The sequence below is a fragment of the Taudactylus pleione genome, unplaced genomic scaffold, assembly GCF_031769625.1.
Source record: "Taudactylus pleione unplaced genomic scaffold, aTauple2 ptg000495l, whole genome shotgun sequence".
In the NCBI taxonomy this organism is placed as follows: domain Eukaryota; kingdom Metazoa; phylum Chordata; class Amphibia; order Anura; family Myobatrachidae; genus Taudactylus; species Taudactylus pleione.
This window is the reverse complement of record NW_028284897.1, coordinates 588826-609012: the sequence shown is the minus strand read 5'-3', so window position 1 is coordinate 609012 and position 20187 is coordinate 588826. Positions and strand designations below refer to the sequence as shown.

General features: G+C 45.2%; 2 protein-coding genes across 4 annotated transcripts in view; one reads left to right on the top strand and one right to left on the bottom strand.

The window, feature by feature from the left end:
• Positions 1-20187, top strand: part of LOC148502490 (uncharacterized) — a 222115-nt gene that overhangs the window by 122421 nt on the left and 79507 nt on the right. Inside the window, exons 1-3 of one of the 3 annotated variants that reach the window (XM_088449762.1) lie at positions 9439-9523; positions 9642-9736; positions 10005-10500. The exons of 1 other annotated variant lie outside the window; for it this stretch is intronic. In XM_088449762.1, the coding sequence (XP_088305888.1) occupies positions 9439-9523; positions 9642-9736; positions 10005-10500 (676 nt within the window). Of the gene's footprint in view, positions 1-9438; positions 9524-9641; positions 9737-9851; positions 10501-20187 lie in introns of those variants that run through there. One more of the 3 variants, XM_088449761.1, reaches the window with a different exon arrangement.
• The window catches only part of LOC148502492 (uncharacterized), a 244045-nt gene that overhangs the window by 173436 nt on the left and 50422 nt on the right, over positions 1-20187 (bottom strand). The window lies entirely within an intron of this gene.

Here is a 20187-nt window from a genome sequence, read left to right as displayed (position 1 = left end):
GGGCGCTGTCATCTGTACAGTACACTGATGTGTAATAGTGATCTATATACACATATCATATGCAGATGGCAGTATAATAATATCTGTATAGTCCCTATTATCCCCAGCCAGCAGATCTATTACCAGAGAGATACAGGGCGCTGTCATCTGTACAGTACAGTGATGTGTAATAGTGATCTATATACACATATCATATGCAGATGGCAGTATAATAATATCTGTATAGTCCCTATTATCCCCAGCCAGCAGATCTATTACCAGAGAGATACAGGGCGCTGTCATCTGTACAGTACACTGATGTGTAATAGTGATCTATATACACATATCATATGCAGATGGCAGTATAATAATATCTGTATAGTCCCTATTATCCCCAGCCAGCAGATCTATTACCAGAGAGATACAGGGCGCTGTCATCTGTACAGTACAGTGATGTGTAATAGTGATCTATATACACATATCATATGCAGATGGCAGTATAATAATATCTGTATAGTCCCTATTATCCCCAGCCAGCAGATCTATTACCAGAGAGATACAGGGCGCTGTCATCTGTACAGTACACTGATGTGTAATAGTGATTTATATACACATATCATATGCAGATGGCAGAATAATAATCTCAGGTGCGCCCGGGCCGTGACCTAAGGAGAAACGGTGGCATGACAGGTCAGGAACGCCGTGTAACTCGCTGCATACACATTGCTCCCAGCTCTGCACTGTGTGCTCAGTGACTGAGTGTGACTGAGCAATCCCAGCCGATGAAGGACAAGACAGGGACGACAGTGAGACTTCTCAGCTGGTTATTTACATTTTTTTCTGTAGGGCCCAATGTATTTTTTTTCTTTAATCCTTTGGGGAGCAATGTTTTTTTTTTTTCCTGTAGGGAGCAATGCGATTGTTTTCTTTTTCTGTGGGGGCCAATGTGTGTGTTTGTTTGTTTTTTTTATGTGGGGACCATTTTATTTTCAATTTTTTTTCTGTAAGTCATTGTGTTTTATTTTTTCTCTGTGGGGCCTAAAGTATTTGTTTTTGTTCTGTGGGGGCCAATATGCTTTTTTTTTTTTTTTTTTTTTTTTAACTCCTGTGGGGAGCAATGTGTTTTGTTTTGTTTTTACTGTGGGGAGCAATGCGATTGTTTTCTATTTCTGTGGGGGCCAATGTGTGTGTTTGTTTTCTTTATGTAGGGACAATTTTGTTTCATATTTTTTTTCTGTAGGCCATTGTTTTATTTTTTCTCTGTACAGCCTAAAGTGCTTGTTTTAATCTGTGGGGGCCAATGTGCTTTATTTTTTTCTGTGGAGGGTAATGTGTGTGTTTGCTTTTCTGTGGGGGCCAATGTTTGTTATTTATCCTGTACGGGCCAATTTGTGAATGATTTTTTCCCATGGGGGCCAATGTGTGTGTTTTTACCCGTGGGAGACAGATGGTGTGCCTTAGCAACTTTTAAAATCTTGTTCGGCGGGCCGCGTGTTGAAAATCGCTGCTTTACAGGTAATGCACTCACCTATATATATGTTATATTTATCAAAAGATATCTTTAATCGGGTACCCCACATAGGATGACAGGTTATCCTCACCAGGAATAGAACTATAGCCCTTGTTATTCCTGCAGTCAATGCAAGTTGATCTTTTCGTCTAGTGCAGAAATGTTGTGAGGTCACGTGGTTGTTCCTTGTTGTGTCCAGGACACCCCTATATAATAATACCACATATCAGTGTGTGCTGGGAGCTGTGTTATTCCCCTCATATATCACTATACAGTCCCCTCTCCCCCTATATAATAATACCACATATCAGTGTGTGCTGGGAGCTGTGTTATTCCCCCTCATATAACACTGTACAGTCCCCTCCCCCTCTATAATAATTAATCCACATATCAGTGTGTGCTGGGAGCTGTGTTATCCCCCCTCATATATCACTGTACAGTCCCCTCTCCCCCTATATAATAATAATACCACATAGTGTGTGCTGGGAGCTGTGTTATTCCCTTTCATATATCACTGTACAGTCCCCTCTCCCCTATATAATAATAATACCACATATCAGTGTGTGCTGGGAGCTGTGTTATTCCCCCTCATATAACACTGTACAGTCCCCTCCCCCCTATATAATAGTAATACCACATATCAGTGTGTGCTGGAAGCTGTGTTATTCCCCCTCATACTTCACTGTACGGTCCCCTCCCCCTCTATAATAATTAATCTACATATCAGTGTGTGCTGGGAGCTGTGTTATCCCCCCTCATATCACTGTACAGTCCCCTCTCCCCTATATAATAATACCACATATCAGTGTGTGCTGGGAGCTGTGTTATTCCCCCTCATATATCACAGTATGGTCCCCTCTCCCGTATATAATAATAATACCACATATCAGTGTGTGCTGGGAGCTGTGTTATCCCCCCTCATATCACTGTACAGTCCCCTCTCCCCTATATAATAATAATACCACATATCAGTGTGTGCTGGGAGCTGTGTTATCCCCCCTCATATATCACTGTACTGTCCCCTCCCCCCTATATAATAATAATACCACATAGTGTGTGCTGGGAGCTGTGTTATTCCCCCTCATATATCACTGTACAGTCCCCTCTCCCCCTATATAATAATACCACCACATATCAGTGTGTGCTGGGAGCTGTGTTATTCCCCCTCATATAACACTGTACAGTCCCCTCCCCCCTATATAATAATAATACCACATATCACTGTGTGCTGGAAGCTGTGTTATTCCCCCTCATATATCACTGTACAGTCCCCTCCCCCTATATAATAATACCACATATCAGTGTGTGCTGGGAGCGGTGTTAATCCCCCTCATATATCACTGTACAGTCCCCTCTCCCCTATATAATAATAATACCACATATCAGTGTGTGCTAGGAGCTGTGTTATTTCCCCTCATATATCACTGTACAGTCCCCTCTCCCCTATATAATAATAATAATACCACATATCAGTGTGTGCTGGGAGCTGTGTTATTCCCCCTCATATAACACTGTACAGTCCCCTCCCCCCTATATAATAATAATACCACATATCACTGTGTGCTGGAAGCTGTGTTATTCCCCCTCATATATCACTGTACAGTCCCCTCTCCCCTATATAATAATACCACATATCAGTGTGTGCTGGGAACTGTGTTATTCCCCCTCATATATCACTGTACAGTCCCCTCTCCCCCTATATAATAATAATAATATAATATATACAGAACACGTTACCTGGCTCCGGCTGTGTCACGAATATCTATGACAAAATGGCAGCTAAAGCCCCTGTGGCCCCGCCCCCTCTGCTCTGAGACTGGGAGACTATAAGAATATGGCCGCCGGTGACCGTACATGAGGACACCATTAGACTATAATAATGTTACTCTAGTGATGACGCTGTGAGCGGCAGGTGCAGGTGGCTTCTAGTTACAGGACGTCCTTCCTACTTTGTGCCGCCTGATTGGCTACTCGCTGCTGCCAATCACCGCACTGAGGGTGAATGAGAGGAGGGCGGGCACTATGATACGGGAGCGGGGTAGACAGTAGCCATAACTACATGGAGATGGGCGGGGCTATGTAGAGGGGGCGTTTCTTTTATTTACTTCAACTTCCGGGTGACGGTTCCAGCAGGAGGAATAAGCAGCAGGTGATGGTATTTATTATTAATATACAGGGGGAGCAGACTGTGGTGCTGCATAATCATTATACAGGTAGAGCAGACACTAGTGTTCTATATAATACAGAATTAATAGACCCCGGTGTTACTATAAGCAGCCTCTAGTGCTGCACTATGTTTATACAGGTAGAGCATACCCCAGTGTTGGTATAATATAGGTGGAGCAGAACCTATTGTTATAATAGTGCAGCTTGAGCAGAATCTTTGGCTGCATTATCTATATACAGATGGAGCAGATCCTTTTATTTTTATAATACAGTTGAAGCAGACTCTGGTTCTGCATTATATTTATACAGATGGATCAGTCTGGTGCTGCATTATTATACAGGTGGAGCAGAACCTTTGTTACTAATATACAGCTGGAGCATACTTTGGTGCTGCATTATCATTATACAGGTGGAGCAGTCCCCAGTATTGGTATGATACAGGTGGAGCAAATCCTTTTGTTAATATAATGCAGTTTGAGCAGTCTCTAGTGCTGCATTATCTTTATACAGGTGGAGAAGACCGCAGTGTTTGTATGATACAGGTGGACCAGAACCTTTTACTAATATACAGTTGGAGCAGACTCTGGTGCTACATTATCATTATACAAATAGCAACAACAGAAGCAGAAAGTTCTCTCTATATTTTGGGGCACTCACCCTACTAATAATAAAGTGTAACCTGTAATAGTGTCAGTAAGTAATGACCGAGGTGTTATCTGTATAGCGCAATAAGTCAGGAAATACACAGAACGTAACAGAAAGAGGATATAAAGCCTGGTCTAACCAGGGCCAATAACCCCTCAGCACTGACCAGCTGTGTGATGGGAGACGTATATAGTGATTATCTGTATCATTTATGGTCAGACAAATAAATCTGTATAATAAAGCGTCAGTAACCACTTGAAGCGTCTGCGCTTTTGATTTTAGGTGCCATATAGAACCTTTGGCTATTTTATGTTTTGTGTATTATAGTGTAACCTATTTGTGTCTATGAGTTTTTAGTCACATGATATAATCTTCAGTAATAAACAGATCAGATATTTGCAGTAGTTCTCTCACCCTTGGTATTTTGTGTGTGATATATATATATCTGTGTGTGTAAAATATATATATATATATATATATATATATATATATTGGTAGAAAAATAAAAATTCCAGCACAAGTTGCATCGTACTTCAGATCATGTGATTTATCTGATTATTTGCCCCTGTGGCCAACACTATGTGGGGATGACCACACGTAAGTTTAGAGAACGTATGGCCAGCCATCGCTCCTCTATTCGGACTGCACTGTTGAATAATGATTCAGATAAACCGGTAGCCCGACATTTTGCCAAAGAGACACTCTGTATCAAGTCTTAAGTGCATGCTAATAGATTATGTTCCTCGTGATGGTGACCATGCCAAGATATTACGCCAACGTGAGGCTAGATGGATTTTTGAACTGGACACAGTGGCTCCACGGGGCTTAAACGAGTATAACCCATACAATATCTTCTTGCGCTAAATGTTTTCAGTAACATAATATTATCATGGACACACTTTTCCTGATACAGTGTCAATGGAGTTTTTCTGTATTTTTATGGTTTTGTGTTTTTTCGTTTCTCAGCATTTTTATTTTTTATTTAATTTTTTTCTTTTTTGTATTCTTTATTTGCATATGTAAGTGTAGTGGGTAATATGTAAGTGTGGTGGGTAATAGTCCACTTGCAATGACTTCAGTATACTGTTTAGCACATTTATTTACATGCGCTATGATGATGATTAATGTCATTATCATATATATGATTGCTGTTGTTATTTAGTTTCTGAATGGCCAGCTATGATGTCGATCTTTTGTTTGTTTTTTCAATTATCACAGATTGCTTATGATGCATAAGGTCGTGTTCACTGATTTGGTTTAATGGCCACCTGACCTTCTCCCGTCAGACTGATATTAGTCTGATTGTCTTCATCCAGCGCACCCCGTGTTAGGACTTATCGATGTCCCATTATGACTGAGACAGGTGTATCTATAATGGCAGTCCTTGATCGCTTAACTCTGAATGATACATCTGTTCATACAGCAATGTGCAGCTCTGACTATGTTTGAGTCCTTAATACGCGACACATGTATATGTAGAACATTGGTCTGCAGCTGCTGATTTATCTATGCTGTGCCTGTGGAGGGGCGCATGAGCTGATGGTAACTCAGTGAGATATTACTACATGTGTGACAAGTATCTCCATATGTGTGAGTTGTGAAACGATCTCTGAGGGAGGTGCGCTATGTGACAGGAGCTTCGCTGACACTAGAGTGTCACCATTATGTTTTCCCCCTGGCGCCTCCCACCAGTTTGATTGGTGTGTGCTCTGGTGGGGGAGTGTTCCTAAGTTGACACGCATGTGGAGTTCTCTGTGGAGCGCTGCCTGGCGTGTCCGTAAGTGCCGGGCACGTCCCCAAGTGTGACGACAAGGGGACGCGTCTTATAGACACGCCCCCTTTTCGGCGCGCGCACAAAGTTACCCTCTCTGGCTCCGGCGCCCTGCCTGCCGCCGGAGCTAGAGTGAACACTAGATAGGTGAAAAATAGTGGATTACTAGCAGTAAGTGGTCAAAAGTAATAAACCATAATTAGGAGATTACAGACTAGCCCGGTCAATTCGGCTGCCTCAAGGGTCCTTGAGCGCAGGGGAACCACCAGGGCGAGTCTGCAGCACCCCACAAAGAATGATCTATGGAGGAAATTAATTAGAAATCTACATCCACTGTCACATTGAGACCCTCTGGTTTCAAGGTATGAATTTTATGTACCCAGACGGCTTCTCTGAGACATAATCGGGTGAATCTGTCTCCACCTCTTTCAGTTCCAATATTATGGTTACAACTTGTGTTAATAATCATTTACCTATTTCTCTCCTTCTGTCCCCACCCAGCCTCTGATGACTGCAGACACCAGAAGTGGACATAAGAACATTCCCACGGGTAAGATTGTCACTATCCTGTGATTTATTATTATTCCCGTCTTCCAGCCGTCTTCTTGTACAGGATATTACACATTAATAAATAACGCAATAAAGAACATTACGTTATTAGTCTGGATCTTTTCTCCCTCACAAAGTCTGGCCTCTGGTTATACGGTAGACGAGGATGAAACAAGGGACCCGGTTGCCAGGTTCCCTCACAGATGTGGCCCTTAGTACATCCCATACATCTTTAGCCAATTTAGATGCACATGTAGGTAACAATGTCCTCTTGCTTGGCAACAGGATACAGTAATACAATAAAACAGATCAGTGGTAGATGGAGCATCAGCTGTAATAACCCTGTAGTTATTAGGGAATAACAGGACACATGTATTACTAGTGGTGTTAGATGGAGATGTGACTAAGGACTGATTCTCAGTAATACAATAATACAGATCAGTGGTAGATGAAGCATCAGCTGTAATAACCCTGTAGTTATTAGGGAATAACAGGACACATGTATTACTAGTGGTGTTAGATGGAGATGTGACTAAGGCCTGATTCTCAGTAATACAATAATACAGATCAGTGGTAGATGGAGCATCAGATGTAATATCCCTGTAGTTATTAGGGAATAACAGGACACGTGTATTACTAGTGGTGTTATATGGAGATGTGACTAAGGCCTGATTCTCAGTAATACAATAATACAGATCAGTGGTAGATGGAGCATCAGATGTAATATCCCTGTAGTTATTAGGGAATAACAGGACACATGTATTACTAGTGGTGTTAGATGGAGATGTGACTAAGGGCTGATTCTCAGTAATACAATAATACAGATCAGTGGTAGATGGAGCATCAGATGTAATAACCCTGTAGTTATTAGGGAATAAGAGGACACGTGTATTACTAGTGGTGTTAGATGGAGATTTGACTAAGGGCTGATTCTCAGTAATACAATAATACAGATCAGTGGTAGATGGAGCATCAGCTGTAATATCCCTGTAGTTATTAGGAATAACAGGACACATGTATTACTAGTGGTGTTAGATGGAGATGTGACTAAGGCCTGATTCTCAGTAATGCAATAATACAGATCATTGGTAGATGGAGCATCAGATGTAATAACCCTGTAGTTATTAGGGAATACCAGGGCACATGTATTACTAGTGGTGTTAGATGGAGATGTGACTAAGGTCTGATTCTCAGTAATACAATAATACAGATCAGTGGTAGATGGAGCATCAGATGTAATAACCCTGTAGTTATTAGGGAATAACAGGACACATGTATTACTAGTGGTGTTAGATGGAGATGTGACTAAGGCCTGATTCTCAGTAATGCAATAATACAGATCATTGGTAGATGGAGCATCAGATGTAATATCCCTGTAGTTATTGGGGAATAACAGGACACATGTATTACTAGTGGTGTTAGATGGAGATGTGACTATGGTCTGATTCTCAGTAATACAATAATACAGATCAGTGGTAGATGGAGCATCAGATGTAATATCCCTGTAGTTATTAGGGAATACCAGGGCACATATATTACTAGTGGTGTTAGATGGAGATGTGACTAAGGGCTGATTCTCAGTAATACAATAATACAGATCAGTGGTAGATGGAGCATCAGATGTAATATCCCTGTAGTTATTAGGGAATAACAGGACACATGTATTACTAGTGGTGTTTTATGGAGATGTGACTATGGTCTGATTCTCAGTAATACAATTATACAGATCAGTGCTAGATGGAGCATCAGATGTAATAACCCTGTAGTTATTAGGGAATAACAGGACACATGTAATATTAGTGGTGTTAGATGGAGATGTGACTAAGGTCTGATTCTCAGTAATACAATAATACAGATCAGTGGTAGATGGAGCATCAGATGTAATAACCCTGTAGTTATTAGGGAATAACAGGACACATGTATTACTAGTGGTGTTATATGGAGATGTGACTAAGGTCTGATTCTCAGTAATACAATAATACAGATCAGTGGTAGATGGAGCATCAGATGTAATATCCCTGTAGTTATTAGGGAATAACAGGGCACATGTATTACTAGTGGTGTTAGATGGAGATGTGGTTACGGTTTGATTATCACCGTGTACCTTAGAGCTAATGTAGAGTTTTACAAAGAAACTAACCTTTGTGCCAAAGTATAATCCCTCACCCATCACCTACACACACATTTACACCTAGTGCATCGTACAGGAACTGCCTGAGTTAATAGACCTCTTTTGTAATTTAAAAAAACCCTCAAAATGAGAGCTCTCAGATCACAAAGTTCATCTATCTGTCGTGCACATATAATTATGAGCACTGGTTCCTTTAGCAAACTTTCCTAGCGTATACTTTACATTAAAGACATTAAAGGAGTGAAATGACTGAGAATACTATGGGGTTAATTCTTTAATACGCAGTGAGGTGAGTTCGTGCTGCAAAGGCATGGAATCGCCACAGCTGGACCCGCAACTTGCCCCCCTCATGGGCCAATCTAGGGCCCGGACTCCTGGATCTTTGTACGAGTCCAGTGGTATTGTAAGTGCTGCATATAGCTGCACTTACTCGCGGATGTGACTGTGTTGTGTCTAATTAAATCAGTCAGGAGTGTCACAGTGACATCACTTATCTTTAAACAGGGACATAACTGGAGATGTGAGGAATCTGGGAGTGTCACAGTGATTATTGATACAAGGACATGACTGGGGAGGGGACTGCTGGGAATGGGACATTATACAGTAACACCAGGGGATGTGTCTGAGTGATGACTGTATCATTGTGTGTGTGTGTGTCAGGTTCCTTTAAGGTTTCACTATGTTTCCATGCAGGAGGGGGAGTATATAGAGGAACACAAGGGTCTATACATGGACGTCATGATGGAGAATCACTGGCCCCTCACATCACTGGGTAAGAGGAGGCTCTCATTTATTGTACAGGGGAGAGAAGTTATGGGGGCCCCATATATACACACATCACCTGATAATCAGATATTTACACATTGTACTCAACTGTGTGTCTTCTACAGATGGGCCCAGGAACAGAAATAGCCCAGAGAGATGTCCCCGTCCTCTTTATTCACAGGATTGTACAGAGGAGAATCACAGTATTAAGGAGCATAAGGTAGATGGGATTTAGGGTCTTTCCAAATATGACTGTCACTATATGATCTATAGAGCATCTGTGTATGTCTTATACTCTGATATTACACTCTTTACTCTCAATTAAATTAGACTTTATTATTTCATGGGTCATTTAGAGTGAAGATCTTGCTGATAATAATGTAGAAGATACAGTTGGAGAAGAAAAGATGTATGTGACTTATATTAAGGCAGAAGATATAGAGGGAGAAGAGACGTATGTGACTTATATTAAGGCAGAAGATCTAGAGAAAGCAGAAGAGACATATGTGACTGATATCAAGGCAGAAGATATAGAAGGAGAAGAAGAGACGTATGTGACTGATATCAAGGTAGAAGATACAGAGGGAGAAAAAGAGACATTTGTGACTGATATCAAGGCAGAAGATATAGAGGGAGAAGAAGAGACGTATGTGACTGATATGAAGGCAGAAGATATAGAGGGAGAAGAGATGTATGTGACTGATATCAAGGCAGAAGATATAGAGGGAGAAGAAGAGACGTATGTGGCTAATATAAAGGTAGAAGATACAGAGGGAGAAGAAGAGACATTTGTGACTGATATCAAGGCAGAAGATACAGAGGGAGAAGAAGAGACGTATGTGACTGATATGAAGGCAGAAGATTTAGAGGAAAAACAGACGTATGTTACTAATATGAAGGCTAAAGATACAGAGGGAGGAGAGACATATGTGTGGGGTGATCAGCAATTTAAGGAAGAGGAAATCCCTACAGATATCACAACAGGTGAGTAATAAAGACTTATTACAGAAAAGAGTCACATTCACATACTCCTTGCTCTTCAAAACAGTGCCGTAATTAGATATGGGCTACCGGTGACATCGCACAGGGCACAGAGGCTCTGTGGACAGCACTGTCTACCCCCCTGGCCCTTGCTCCTGGCTAGCAGGGTGCCTACAGCCAGGATTGCTTCTGGGGCACCTACAGAGCATCCTGCGGACAGGCACCCTGGCCAGTACTACACAGTATACTATGCTGAATATTTTTGGTCACTTCCTAATAAGAAGAACTTGTAGACATTTCTGTACGTTGAAGGGATCACCATGAGGGCGGGGAACACGTCTTTTGGGATTAAATAATTTCTTCCCACACTGCTCTCCTGCTTTGTCATAATGGAAATTTGCAATATAAAAAAACATTCATGTAAATATTCCCAAAAAATGGCGACCTCTGCGCATGTCCAGCTCCTCTCTCCGTACATCCCATGGATATTTTGCATCTTTCCTGTAAGCCTGGAGGCAGCAGTGTCTTGTTCACGTGCCTTCAGCTTTCATGGTCTAGTACAGGCCTGGCCAACCTGTGACCCTCCAGCTGTTGTGTAACTACACATCCCAGCATGCCCTACCACAGTTTTAGCATTTCCTAATAACCAAACGTTGGCAAGGAATGCTTGTACTTGTAGTTTCACAACAGCTAGAGAGCCACAGGTTGGCCAGGCCTGGTCTAGTATATCAGAACACATTATATCTATAGTATATGAGAGATTCTCTCCTTTCATGTCAGAAAGTACTCTCCAGCACAAGCATCGTAAATGTTTAAAACACACATGTCTGCGCCTGGGTTACCCATATTGTACATGGTACAAGCTGCGTGGTGATAGTAATGCCGTATATGAATACAATCCAGAAAGACAATTGTTGTCGGATGTGATCGGACTGTTACCTCCCAGTGCTGGGCACAGTGTAGGTAATGTGCAATGTTCAGAGTACGAGAGGCTGTAATTCCTACTAACTGTATATATATATGTACAGATATAAAGATATATATATATATATATATCATATGGGTTACCCTGCAGCCTCAGGGCAGCTAAGTTCCGGACTGTAGGGCTGCACTTGTACAGCGCTAAGCACAGGGCATAGAGTATCTAATAATGTTACATGTACTGACTGTTATATAATAGCACTTTCCCCATAGTGTCTGTGTGACCCTTGGAAAGTGCACTGAGAGGCCAGGTTACCCGATAAGGGGAGGTTATTGTGTCACCTAGAGACAGGCAGTGACATGTTAGTGAAGCCTGTGAGTAACCATTTGCCCTAGTGACGCCTTTGCCTTTTGGTCTTCCTGCATATTGGAGTTTCCTGTTCATGCCTTCCGTAGTAAGGAGACCAGTCATGTAACACGTCGGGGTAAATGTAATAGGATCCAAGTTTGTAAAATGTGCGAGTGTAGAGCTATTGTGAGGATACCAGGTGAGCTAGGGATCCCGGGGTTCAGGGATCACATAGTGGAGCTGGTTATAATGAAAAAAAGATTAACTTTATTCACGGAGACACAGAAATCCACCAAGCAGCAAGCAGGATTATATGAATACAGTCCACTCAGAGTTCAGCAAAGTCTTTTACAGCTGCTGTATATCTCCTCCCTACCTGGCCAGCAATGACAGCTGTATCAGGGCACACAGAGCTGATCTATATCTCCTCCCTACCTGGCCAGTAATGACAGCTGTATCAGGGCACACAGCTGCTGTATATCTCCTCCCTACCTGGCCAGCAATGACAGCTGTATCAGGGCACACAGAGCTGCTGTATATCTCCTCCCTACCTGGCCAGCAATGACAGCTGTATCAGGGCACACACAGCTGCTCTATATCTCCTCCCCACCTGGCCAGCAATGACAGCTGTATCAGGGCACACACAGCTGCTCTATATCTCCTCCCTACCTGGCCAGAAATGACAGCTGTATCAGGGCACACAGAGCTGCTGATACCCAATGTCACTGATAGGGGACAACATCCCCACCTCCAGAGTCACACTGTATACACACTACCCCACCATTCCTTCCTGCTGCTCTATATCTCCTCCCTACCTGGCCAGCAATGACAGCTGTATCAGGGCACACACAGCTGCTCTATATCTCCTCCCTACCTGGCCAGCAATGACAGCTGTATCAGGGCACACACAGCTGCTCTATATCTCCTCCCCACCTGGCCAGCAATGACAGCTGTGTCAGGGCATACATAGCTGCTCTATATCTCCTCCCTACCTGGCCAGCAATGACAGCTGTATCAGGGCACACAGCTGCTGATACCTAATGTCACTGAGAGGGGACAACATCCCAACCTCCAGAGTCACACTGTATACACACTACCCCACCATTCCTTCCTGCTGCTCTATATCTCCTCCCTACCTGGCCAGCAATGACAGCTGTATCAGGGCACACACAGCTGCTCTATATCTCCTCCCCACCTGGCCAGCAATGACAGCTGTATCAGGGCACACACAGCTGCTCTATATCTCCTCCCTACCTGGCCAGCAATGACAGCTGTATCAGGGCACACACAGCTGCTCTATATCTCCTCCCCACCTGGCCAGCAATGACAGCTGTATCAGGGCACACACAGCTGCTCTATATCTCCTCCCTACCTGGCCAGCAATGACAGCTGTACCAGGGCACACACAGCTGCTCTATATCTCCTCCCTACCTGGCCAGCAATGACAGCTGTATCAGGGCACACACAGCTGCTCTATATCTCCTCCCCACCTGGCCAGCAATGACAGCTGTATCAGGGCACACACAGCTGCTCTATATCTCCTCCCTACCTGGCCAGCAATGACAGCTGTACCAGGGCACACACAGCTGCTCTATATCTCCTCCCCACCTGGCCAGCAATGACAGCTGTATCAGGGCACACACAGCTGCTCTATATCTCCTCCCCACCTGGTCAGCAATGACAGCTGTATCAGGGCACACACAGCTGCTCTATATCTCCTCCCCACCTGGCCAGCAATGACAGCTGTATCAGGGCACACACAGCTGCTCTATATCTCCTCCCTACCTGGCCAGAAATGACAGCTGTATCAGGGCACACAGAGCTACTGATACCCAATGTCACTGAGGGGACAACATCCCAACCTCCAGAGTCACACTGTGTACACACTACCCCACCATTCCTTCCTGCTGCTCTATATCTCCTCCCTACCTGGCCAGCAATGACAGCTGTATCAGGGCACACACAGCTGCTCTATATCTCCTCCCTACCTGGCCAGCAATGACAGCTGTATCAGGGCACACACAGCTGCTATATATCTCCTCACTTGGCCAGCAATGACAGCTGTATCAGGGCACACACAGCTGCTCTATATCTCCTCCCTACCTGGCCAGCAATGACAGCTGTATCAGGGCACACACAGCTGCTCTATATCTCCTCCCCACCTGGCCAGCAATGACAGCTGTATCAGGGCACACACAGCTGCTCTATATCTCCTCCCTACCTGGCCAGCAATGACAGCTGTATCAGGGCACACACAGCTGCTCTATATCTCCTCCCTACCTGGCCAGAAAGACAGCTGTATCAGGGCACACAGAGCTGCTGATACCTAATGTCACTGAGAGGGGACAACATCCCAACCTAAAGAGTCACACTGTATACACACTACCCCACCATTCCTTCCTGCTGCTCTATATCTCCTCCCTACCTGGCCAGCAATGACAGCTGTATCAGGGCACACAGAGCTGCTGATACCCAATGTCACTGAGAGGGGACAACATCCCAACCTAAAGAGTCACACTGTATACACACTAACCCACTATTCCCTCATGCTGCTCTATATCTTCTCCCTACCTGGCCAGCAATGACAGCTGTATCAGGGCACACAGAGCTGCTCTATATCTCCTCCCTACGTGGCCAGCAATGACAGCTGTATCAGGGCACACACAGCTGCTCTATATCTCCTCCCCACCTGGCCAGCAATGACAGCTGTATCAGGGCACACACAGCTGCTCTATATCTCCTCCCTACCTGGCCAGAAATGACAGCTGTATCAGGGCACACACAGCTGCTCTATATCTCCTCCCTACCTGGCCAGAAATGACAGCTGTATCAGGGCACACACAGCTGCTCTATATCTCCTCCCTACCTGGCCAGCAATGACAGCTGTATCAGGGCACACACAGCTGCTCTATATTTCCTCCCCACCTGACCAGCAATGACAGCTGTATCAGGGCACACAGAGCTGCTCTATATCTCCTCCCCACCTGGCCAGCAATGACAGCTGTATCAGGGCACACACAGCTGCTCTATATCTCCCTACTTGGCCAGCAATGACAGCTGTATCAGGGCACACAGAGCTGCCGATACCCAATGTCACTGAAAGGGGATAACATCCGAACCTCCAGAGTCACACTGTACACACACACTACCCCACCATTCCTTCCTGCTTCTCTATATCTCCTCCCTACCTGGCCAGCAATGACAGCTGTATCAGGACACACAGAGCTGCTCTATATCTCCTCCCTACCTGGCCAGCAATGACAGCTGTTTCAGGGCACACACAGCTGCTCTATATCTCCTCCCTACCTGGCCAGCAATGACAGCTGTATCGGCACACACAGCTGCTCTATATTTTCTCCCTACCTGGCCAGCAATGACAGCTGTATCAGGGCACACAGAGCTGCTCTATATCTCCTCCCTACCTGGCCAGCAATGACAGCTGTGTCAGGACACACAGAGCTGCTGGTACCCAATATCAATGAGAGGGGACAACACCCCAACCTGCAGAGTCACACTGTACACACACACTACCTCACCATTCCCTCCTGCTGCTCTATATCTCCTCTATGTGACGTTATGCTGGCGCTGTCTGTCTGTATTTCTTACTCATTCTGTCAGACAATATAACTATACCTTTTTCTGAGCCCTTACAATTACAGTGCTGTCAGGATGCTTATTTTACCTCACATTTACATATATGTTTATTGTGTGGTTTGTCACAAACAGTGTACACTTCCCTCATTGCTATGTGTGAAAGTGTTGATGATGTGCACGATTCCGCCCCAGTCCTGCTGTCATGCAAATCATGTACTGCAGGACTAGGTGTGGGGGACATGGTCTCAGAGGGATTATGTGTGAGGTGTTCTAATCCTCACAGTCCCTCTGTGGTCCCACCCACCTTGCACTTCCATGGCGGTCAGTGGGCAGCACCCCCTGGGTTTCCCCAGAGTGGGTTCACACACTTTGCCCATCACAGGGCCTGCCTTTACAAATTTCACCCATGCAGGTTCGATCTGTGCCCCCTCCATGGATGGATACACTGTCTACTACAGTGCAGACCCTGGCGGATACCTCTGTTACCCTCCAGGCTATGCTGCAGGGGGATAAACCCCTTAGCCCGGCCAAGAGGCCTATGCCATCATCACAATATGATGATGAAGACACTGATACCGGGGAGATGGTAGACGAGGATGACGCTGAGCCCTCTCAGCGAGAGGAGGAGTCTAAATCTAATGCTCTGATATGTGCTGTCTGTTCGGCCCTAGTCAGAAGGACTAACCGCCTGCTCCCTGGTCCAAACATGCTCTATTCAAAGAAATAAGGACTACTTCTGCAGTATTTCCTTTATCTGATCAGCTAGTGGAGCACATGGAAGTGGCATGGAAATCGCCTGGGAAGCGATTTCAGCCTCAGAGACGCATGGCTTATGCCTATCCCTTTCCTGAGGAACATTGTACTTAATGGGAATCACCGCCTGTGATGTACTCTTATGTGATGAACTTAATCAAAAGCGCTACTCTGCCTATGCCATCCATTTCTTCCTTAAAGGATACCACAGATAAGAAGGTAGAGGCTTGTTTAAAGTCAATGTATTCTTTTTCAGGAGCAGTCTCCTGACCAGCTATGGCTATCTCCTGGGTGGCCAAGGCTATGGAGTTCGGGGCAGACTCCCTAGAGGAGTCTTTTCCTTAGGATGCTGCCACAGATCAAGCGACTCTGGTGGGTAACTTCAGTGATTCTACTTTGGACATCAACTTATTATCCTCCAGGATTTTGGCTGCTGCAGTGTCACCTTGCCGTTCATTATGGCTGCGTTCTTGGAGAGTGGACGCAGCATCTAAGAAGGGATTAAAGTGTCTACCTTATACTGGTAAGATCTTGTTTGGCCCTGACCTGGACAAGATTGTGGATAAATCTGTGTGTCTGCCTTCAGCATCTACTTTTTCAGGATCTCGACCCTCATCCTATCTGCCACAAGGTAAGCCTAAGGGTCAGCCTTTTCCTAGATAGCCCCCAGAAAGACTGTCAAGCCCAAGAAGTAGGCCTGGAGTACTAGACGTCTGGCTGCCAAGTCTGATGACAAGTCCAAGGCAGTACAATCCTTGCTTCAAGCAGGGGTCATTATACCGGTCCCGTTACCCCAGAGGGGAACAGGTTATTCCAATTTCCTTCTGATACAGAAACCGAACGGATCCTATCGACCTATCATCAATCTCAAGTCCCTGAACAAATTCCTCAGGGTACCTCATTTCAGGATGGAAACCCTTTGCTTAATTATACTGGCTATGGAACCTGGGGATTTTATGGTGTCACTGGATATTCAGGATGCATGCCTGCATATTCCGATTGCTTTGTCTCACCAGCGTTTCTCAGGTTTGCTGTACTGCAACAACATTTTTAGTTTCAGGCTCTACCATTTGGCCTCTCTACTGCACCTCGGGGTGTTTACCAAAATTATGGAGGTAATGGCAGCCCATCTGCGGCTGCAGGGGGTCTACCTGTCACCCTACCTGGACAACCTTTTACTGTTGGCAGGGTCTCCAGTGGTGCTTCACCACTATCTAAAGCTCACGATTTCGGTACTTCAGACTCACGGGTGGTTGATCAATTGGATGAAGTCCGCCTGACTCCATCCAAGAGAATGCTCCATCTGGGAACTTTGTAAGATTCACAACAACAAAGGATTTTTCTGACAGCCGAAAAGATCTCCACTTTGCATACGTGAATATGCAGATGCCTCCACAGTTGCCAAGTGTCCATCCACTCAGCAATGCAGCTACTGGGTTTCATGGTATTGACTTTCGACATGGTGGAATATGCCCAGTTTCATTCCCGGCCTCTGCAGAAATTGATCCTCTCCAGGTGGGATGGATTACCCCATCGTATAAAGGCACAAACGATGGTGCTCTCTCCGGAGATACGTATGTCTTTGGCTTGGTGGCTCCAAATGGGTCGCCTCACCAAGGGGCGCCCCTTTTGGATTCCGGACTGGGTCCTCCTGACGCCAGTCTTCGGGGTTGGGGCGCAGTGACGGGTCCATACTCGTTTCAGGGATGATGGACAGTCGAGGAGTCTGCCCTGCCAATCAACATATTGGAACTTTGGGCGGTCTTCAGGGCCTTCAACAAGCCAGACTCGTACTTCACGGAAAGCCCTTGCAAGTTCAGTCAGACAACGCCACGACTGTGGATTACATCAACCATCATGGAAGAACTCGAAGTCAGGCAGCAATGACAGAGGTGTCACGCATTCTGACTTGGGCGGAAGGCAATCTCCCAGCCATATCGGCAGTGTTCATTCCAGTGGTTCTCAATTGGGAAGCGGACTTCCTCAGCCATCATGATGTGCATCCCTGGGAATGGTCTCTTCAAGAGGTGTTTCAGCTCCTAGTGGAGCCTTCCGGACGTGGACCTCATGGCCTCCCAAGACAATCACAAACTGCCAGTGTACGGGTCCAGAACAAGAGATGCCAAGGCTCTCCTGGTAGACGCTCTGTCAGTCAAGTGGACCTTAAAGTTTGCGTACCTGATTCCTCCAGTCTCCCTTCTTCCTCTTGTAATTCAGAAGTTCAAACAAAAGGGAGGCACTGTCCTCTTGGTGGCTCCAGCGTGGCCCAGACATCACAGATCTACAGACTCTTTACATCGACACTCCGGTGCTGCAGAGAGTAGCCCGGCACCTTTGCTGCTCCCTTGGCAGTCCTGGAATCTCCTCTCTGTGTCTTTTCACATCCCCCCCTTCACAATTTAAAATACTGACATAGTTTGGACTCTAACCTGTCACCTCTACTTTGCAGTCAGACAACATACCTATAGAGCAATTTGCTGCTACAATGGAGCCTGTGCATTCTAACTATATGAAGCTACTTTACATTCTCTGTAATTTAAAATACAGTCCTACCAGGGATTCGAACTTAGCAGCTCATACTTTGCAGTCAGTCACCTTACCAATGTAGTAGCCCGTCGCTACTACATTAGAAACCTGTGACTTCTAACTATATGAAGCTACTTCACATTCTCCTTCATTTAAAATTCAGTCAAACCTGGGATTCAAACCTATCACCCCACACTTTGTAGTTAGAGACATTACCAATGGAGCCATTTGCTCCTGCATTAAAAATATGAGAATGTTAACTATATGAGGGCACAAATTTACAGTTTGCAGGAGGGTGTCTAACACCCTAGCACCGGCCCTATGTGACATCTCCTTGTAAAAGCACTTCACAGGTTAAATTCTCCCTCCACAGTTGACACTCACGGGTTGAGTGAATTAAGGTACCATTGTCCCATCTTTTTACTCCCTATTGCCAGAGAGCCAGGAGTTGGACCCAACAGGGTGTCACCTGAGAGATGACACTTGGGGGAGGTAGTGGGGGCTGGACTACCTCCCCCAAGACCCTACCAATCTGAACCTTTGGTAACTCCCCTGAGCAGGAACTTCCAATTAGGGTATTAGGAGGGTGATAGAGGAGGGTTACTCTGAGGGCTGGAGAGATGAGTCCTTGGCCCTAGGCTAAGAGGTGATACTCTGCAGGGAATCATTGTGGGAACTGTCATGTGGAATTGTATTACTGAAGTGTGCTGTGCTCACCCATTCGGTTCAGTAAACCACCATTGGTTTTCATCTAGCACCATGCCCGAGTGATCTGCAACCTGTAGCATCTGTATTTACGTGAATGATATGTGGTGCTCCATTGCTGCCCTTTATTGAGACTTTCCCTTCCATGGATGTGGAATGTCTATTGATAAATGCAGGCCCTTTTATTTGCCTAGAGAAATTAATCAGTGATCGTGGTGGCTGTTTATATTCCCCCGCAGGCAAATGAGGGTTGTGCTCTGGACATTGTATGTAACGCCCGAGCTAACAACAATCCACCTATGTGGAAGGAGCATCCAGTCACTGTGTGTTACCAGCCCAGAGATCTGACCAGTCTCCTCCCCACTCTATCTGGTGTATCTCATACATCAGATGCCATCAGCCCCTATTATACTCCTGCTCTCCCCCTCACATCATGTCACTGTGTGTTACCAGCCCAGAGATCTCTCCAGTCTCCTCCCCACACTCTCTGGTGTATCTCATACATCAGCCCCTATTATACTCCTGCTGTCCCCCTCACATCATGTCACTGTATGTTACCAGCCCAGTGATCTGACCAGTCTCCTCCCCACACTCTCTGGTGTATCTCATACATCAGGAGCCATCAACCCCTATTATACTCCTGCTCTCCCCCTCACATCATGTCACTGTGTGTTACCAGCCCAGAGATCTGACCATTCTCCTCCTCACTCTCTGGTGTATCTCGTACATCAGGAGCCATCAGCCCCTATTATATTCCTGCGCTCCCCCTCACATCATGTCACTGTGTGTTACCAGCCCAGAGATATGACCAGTCTCCTCCCAGCACTCTCTGGTGTATCTCA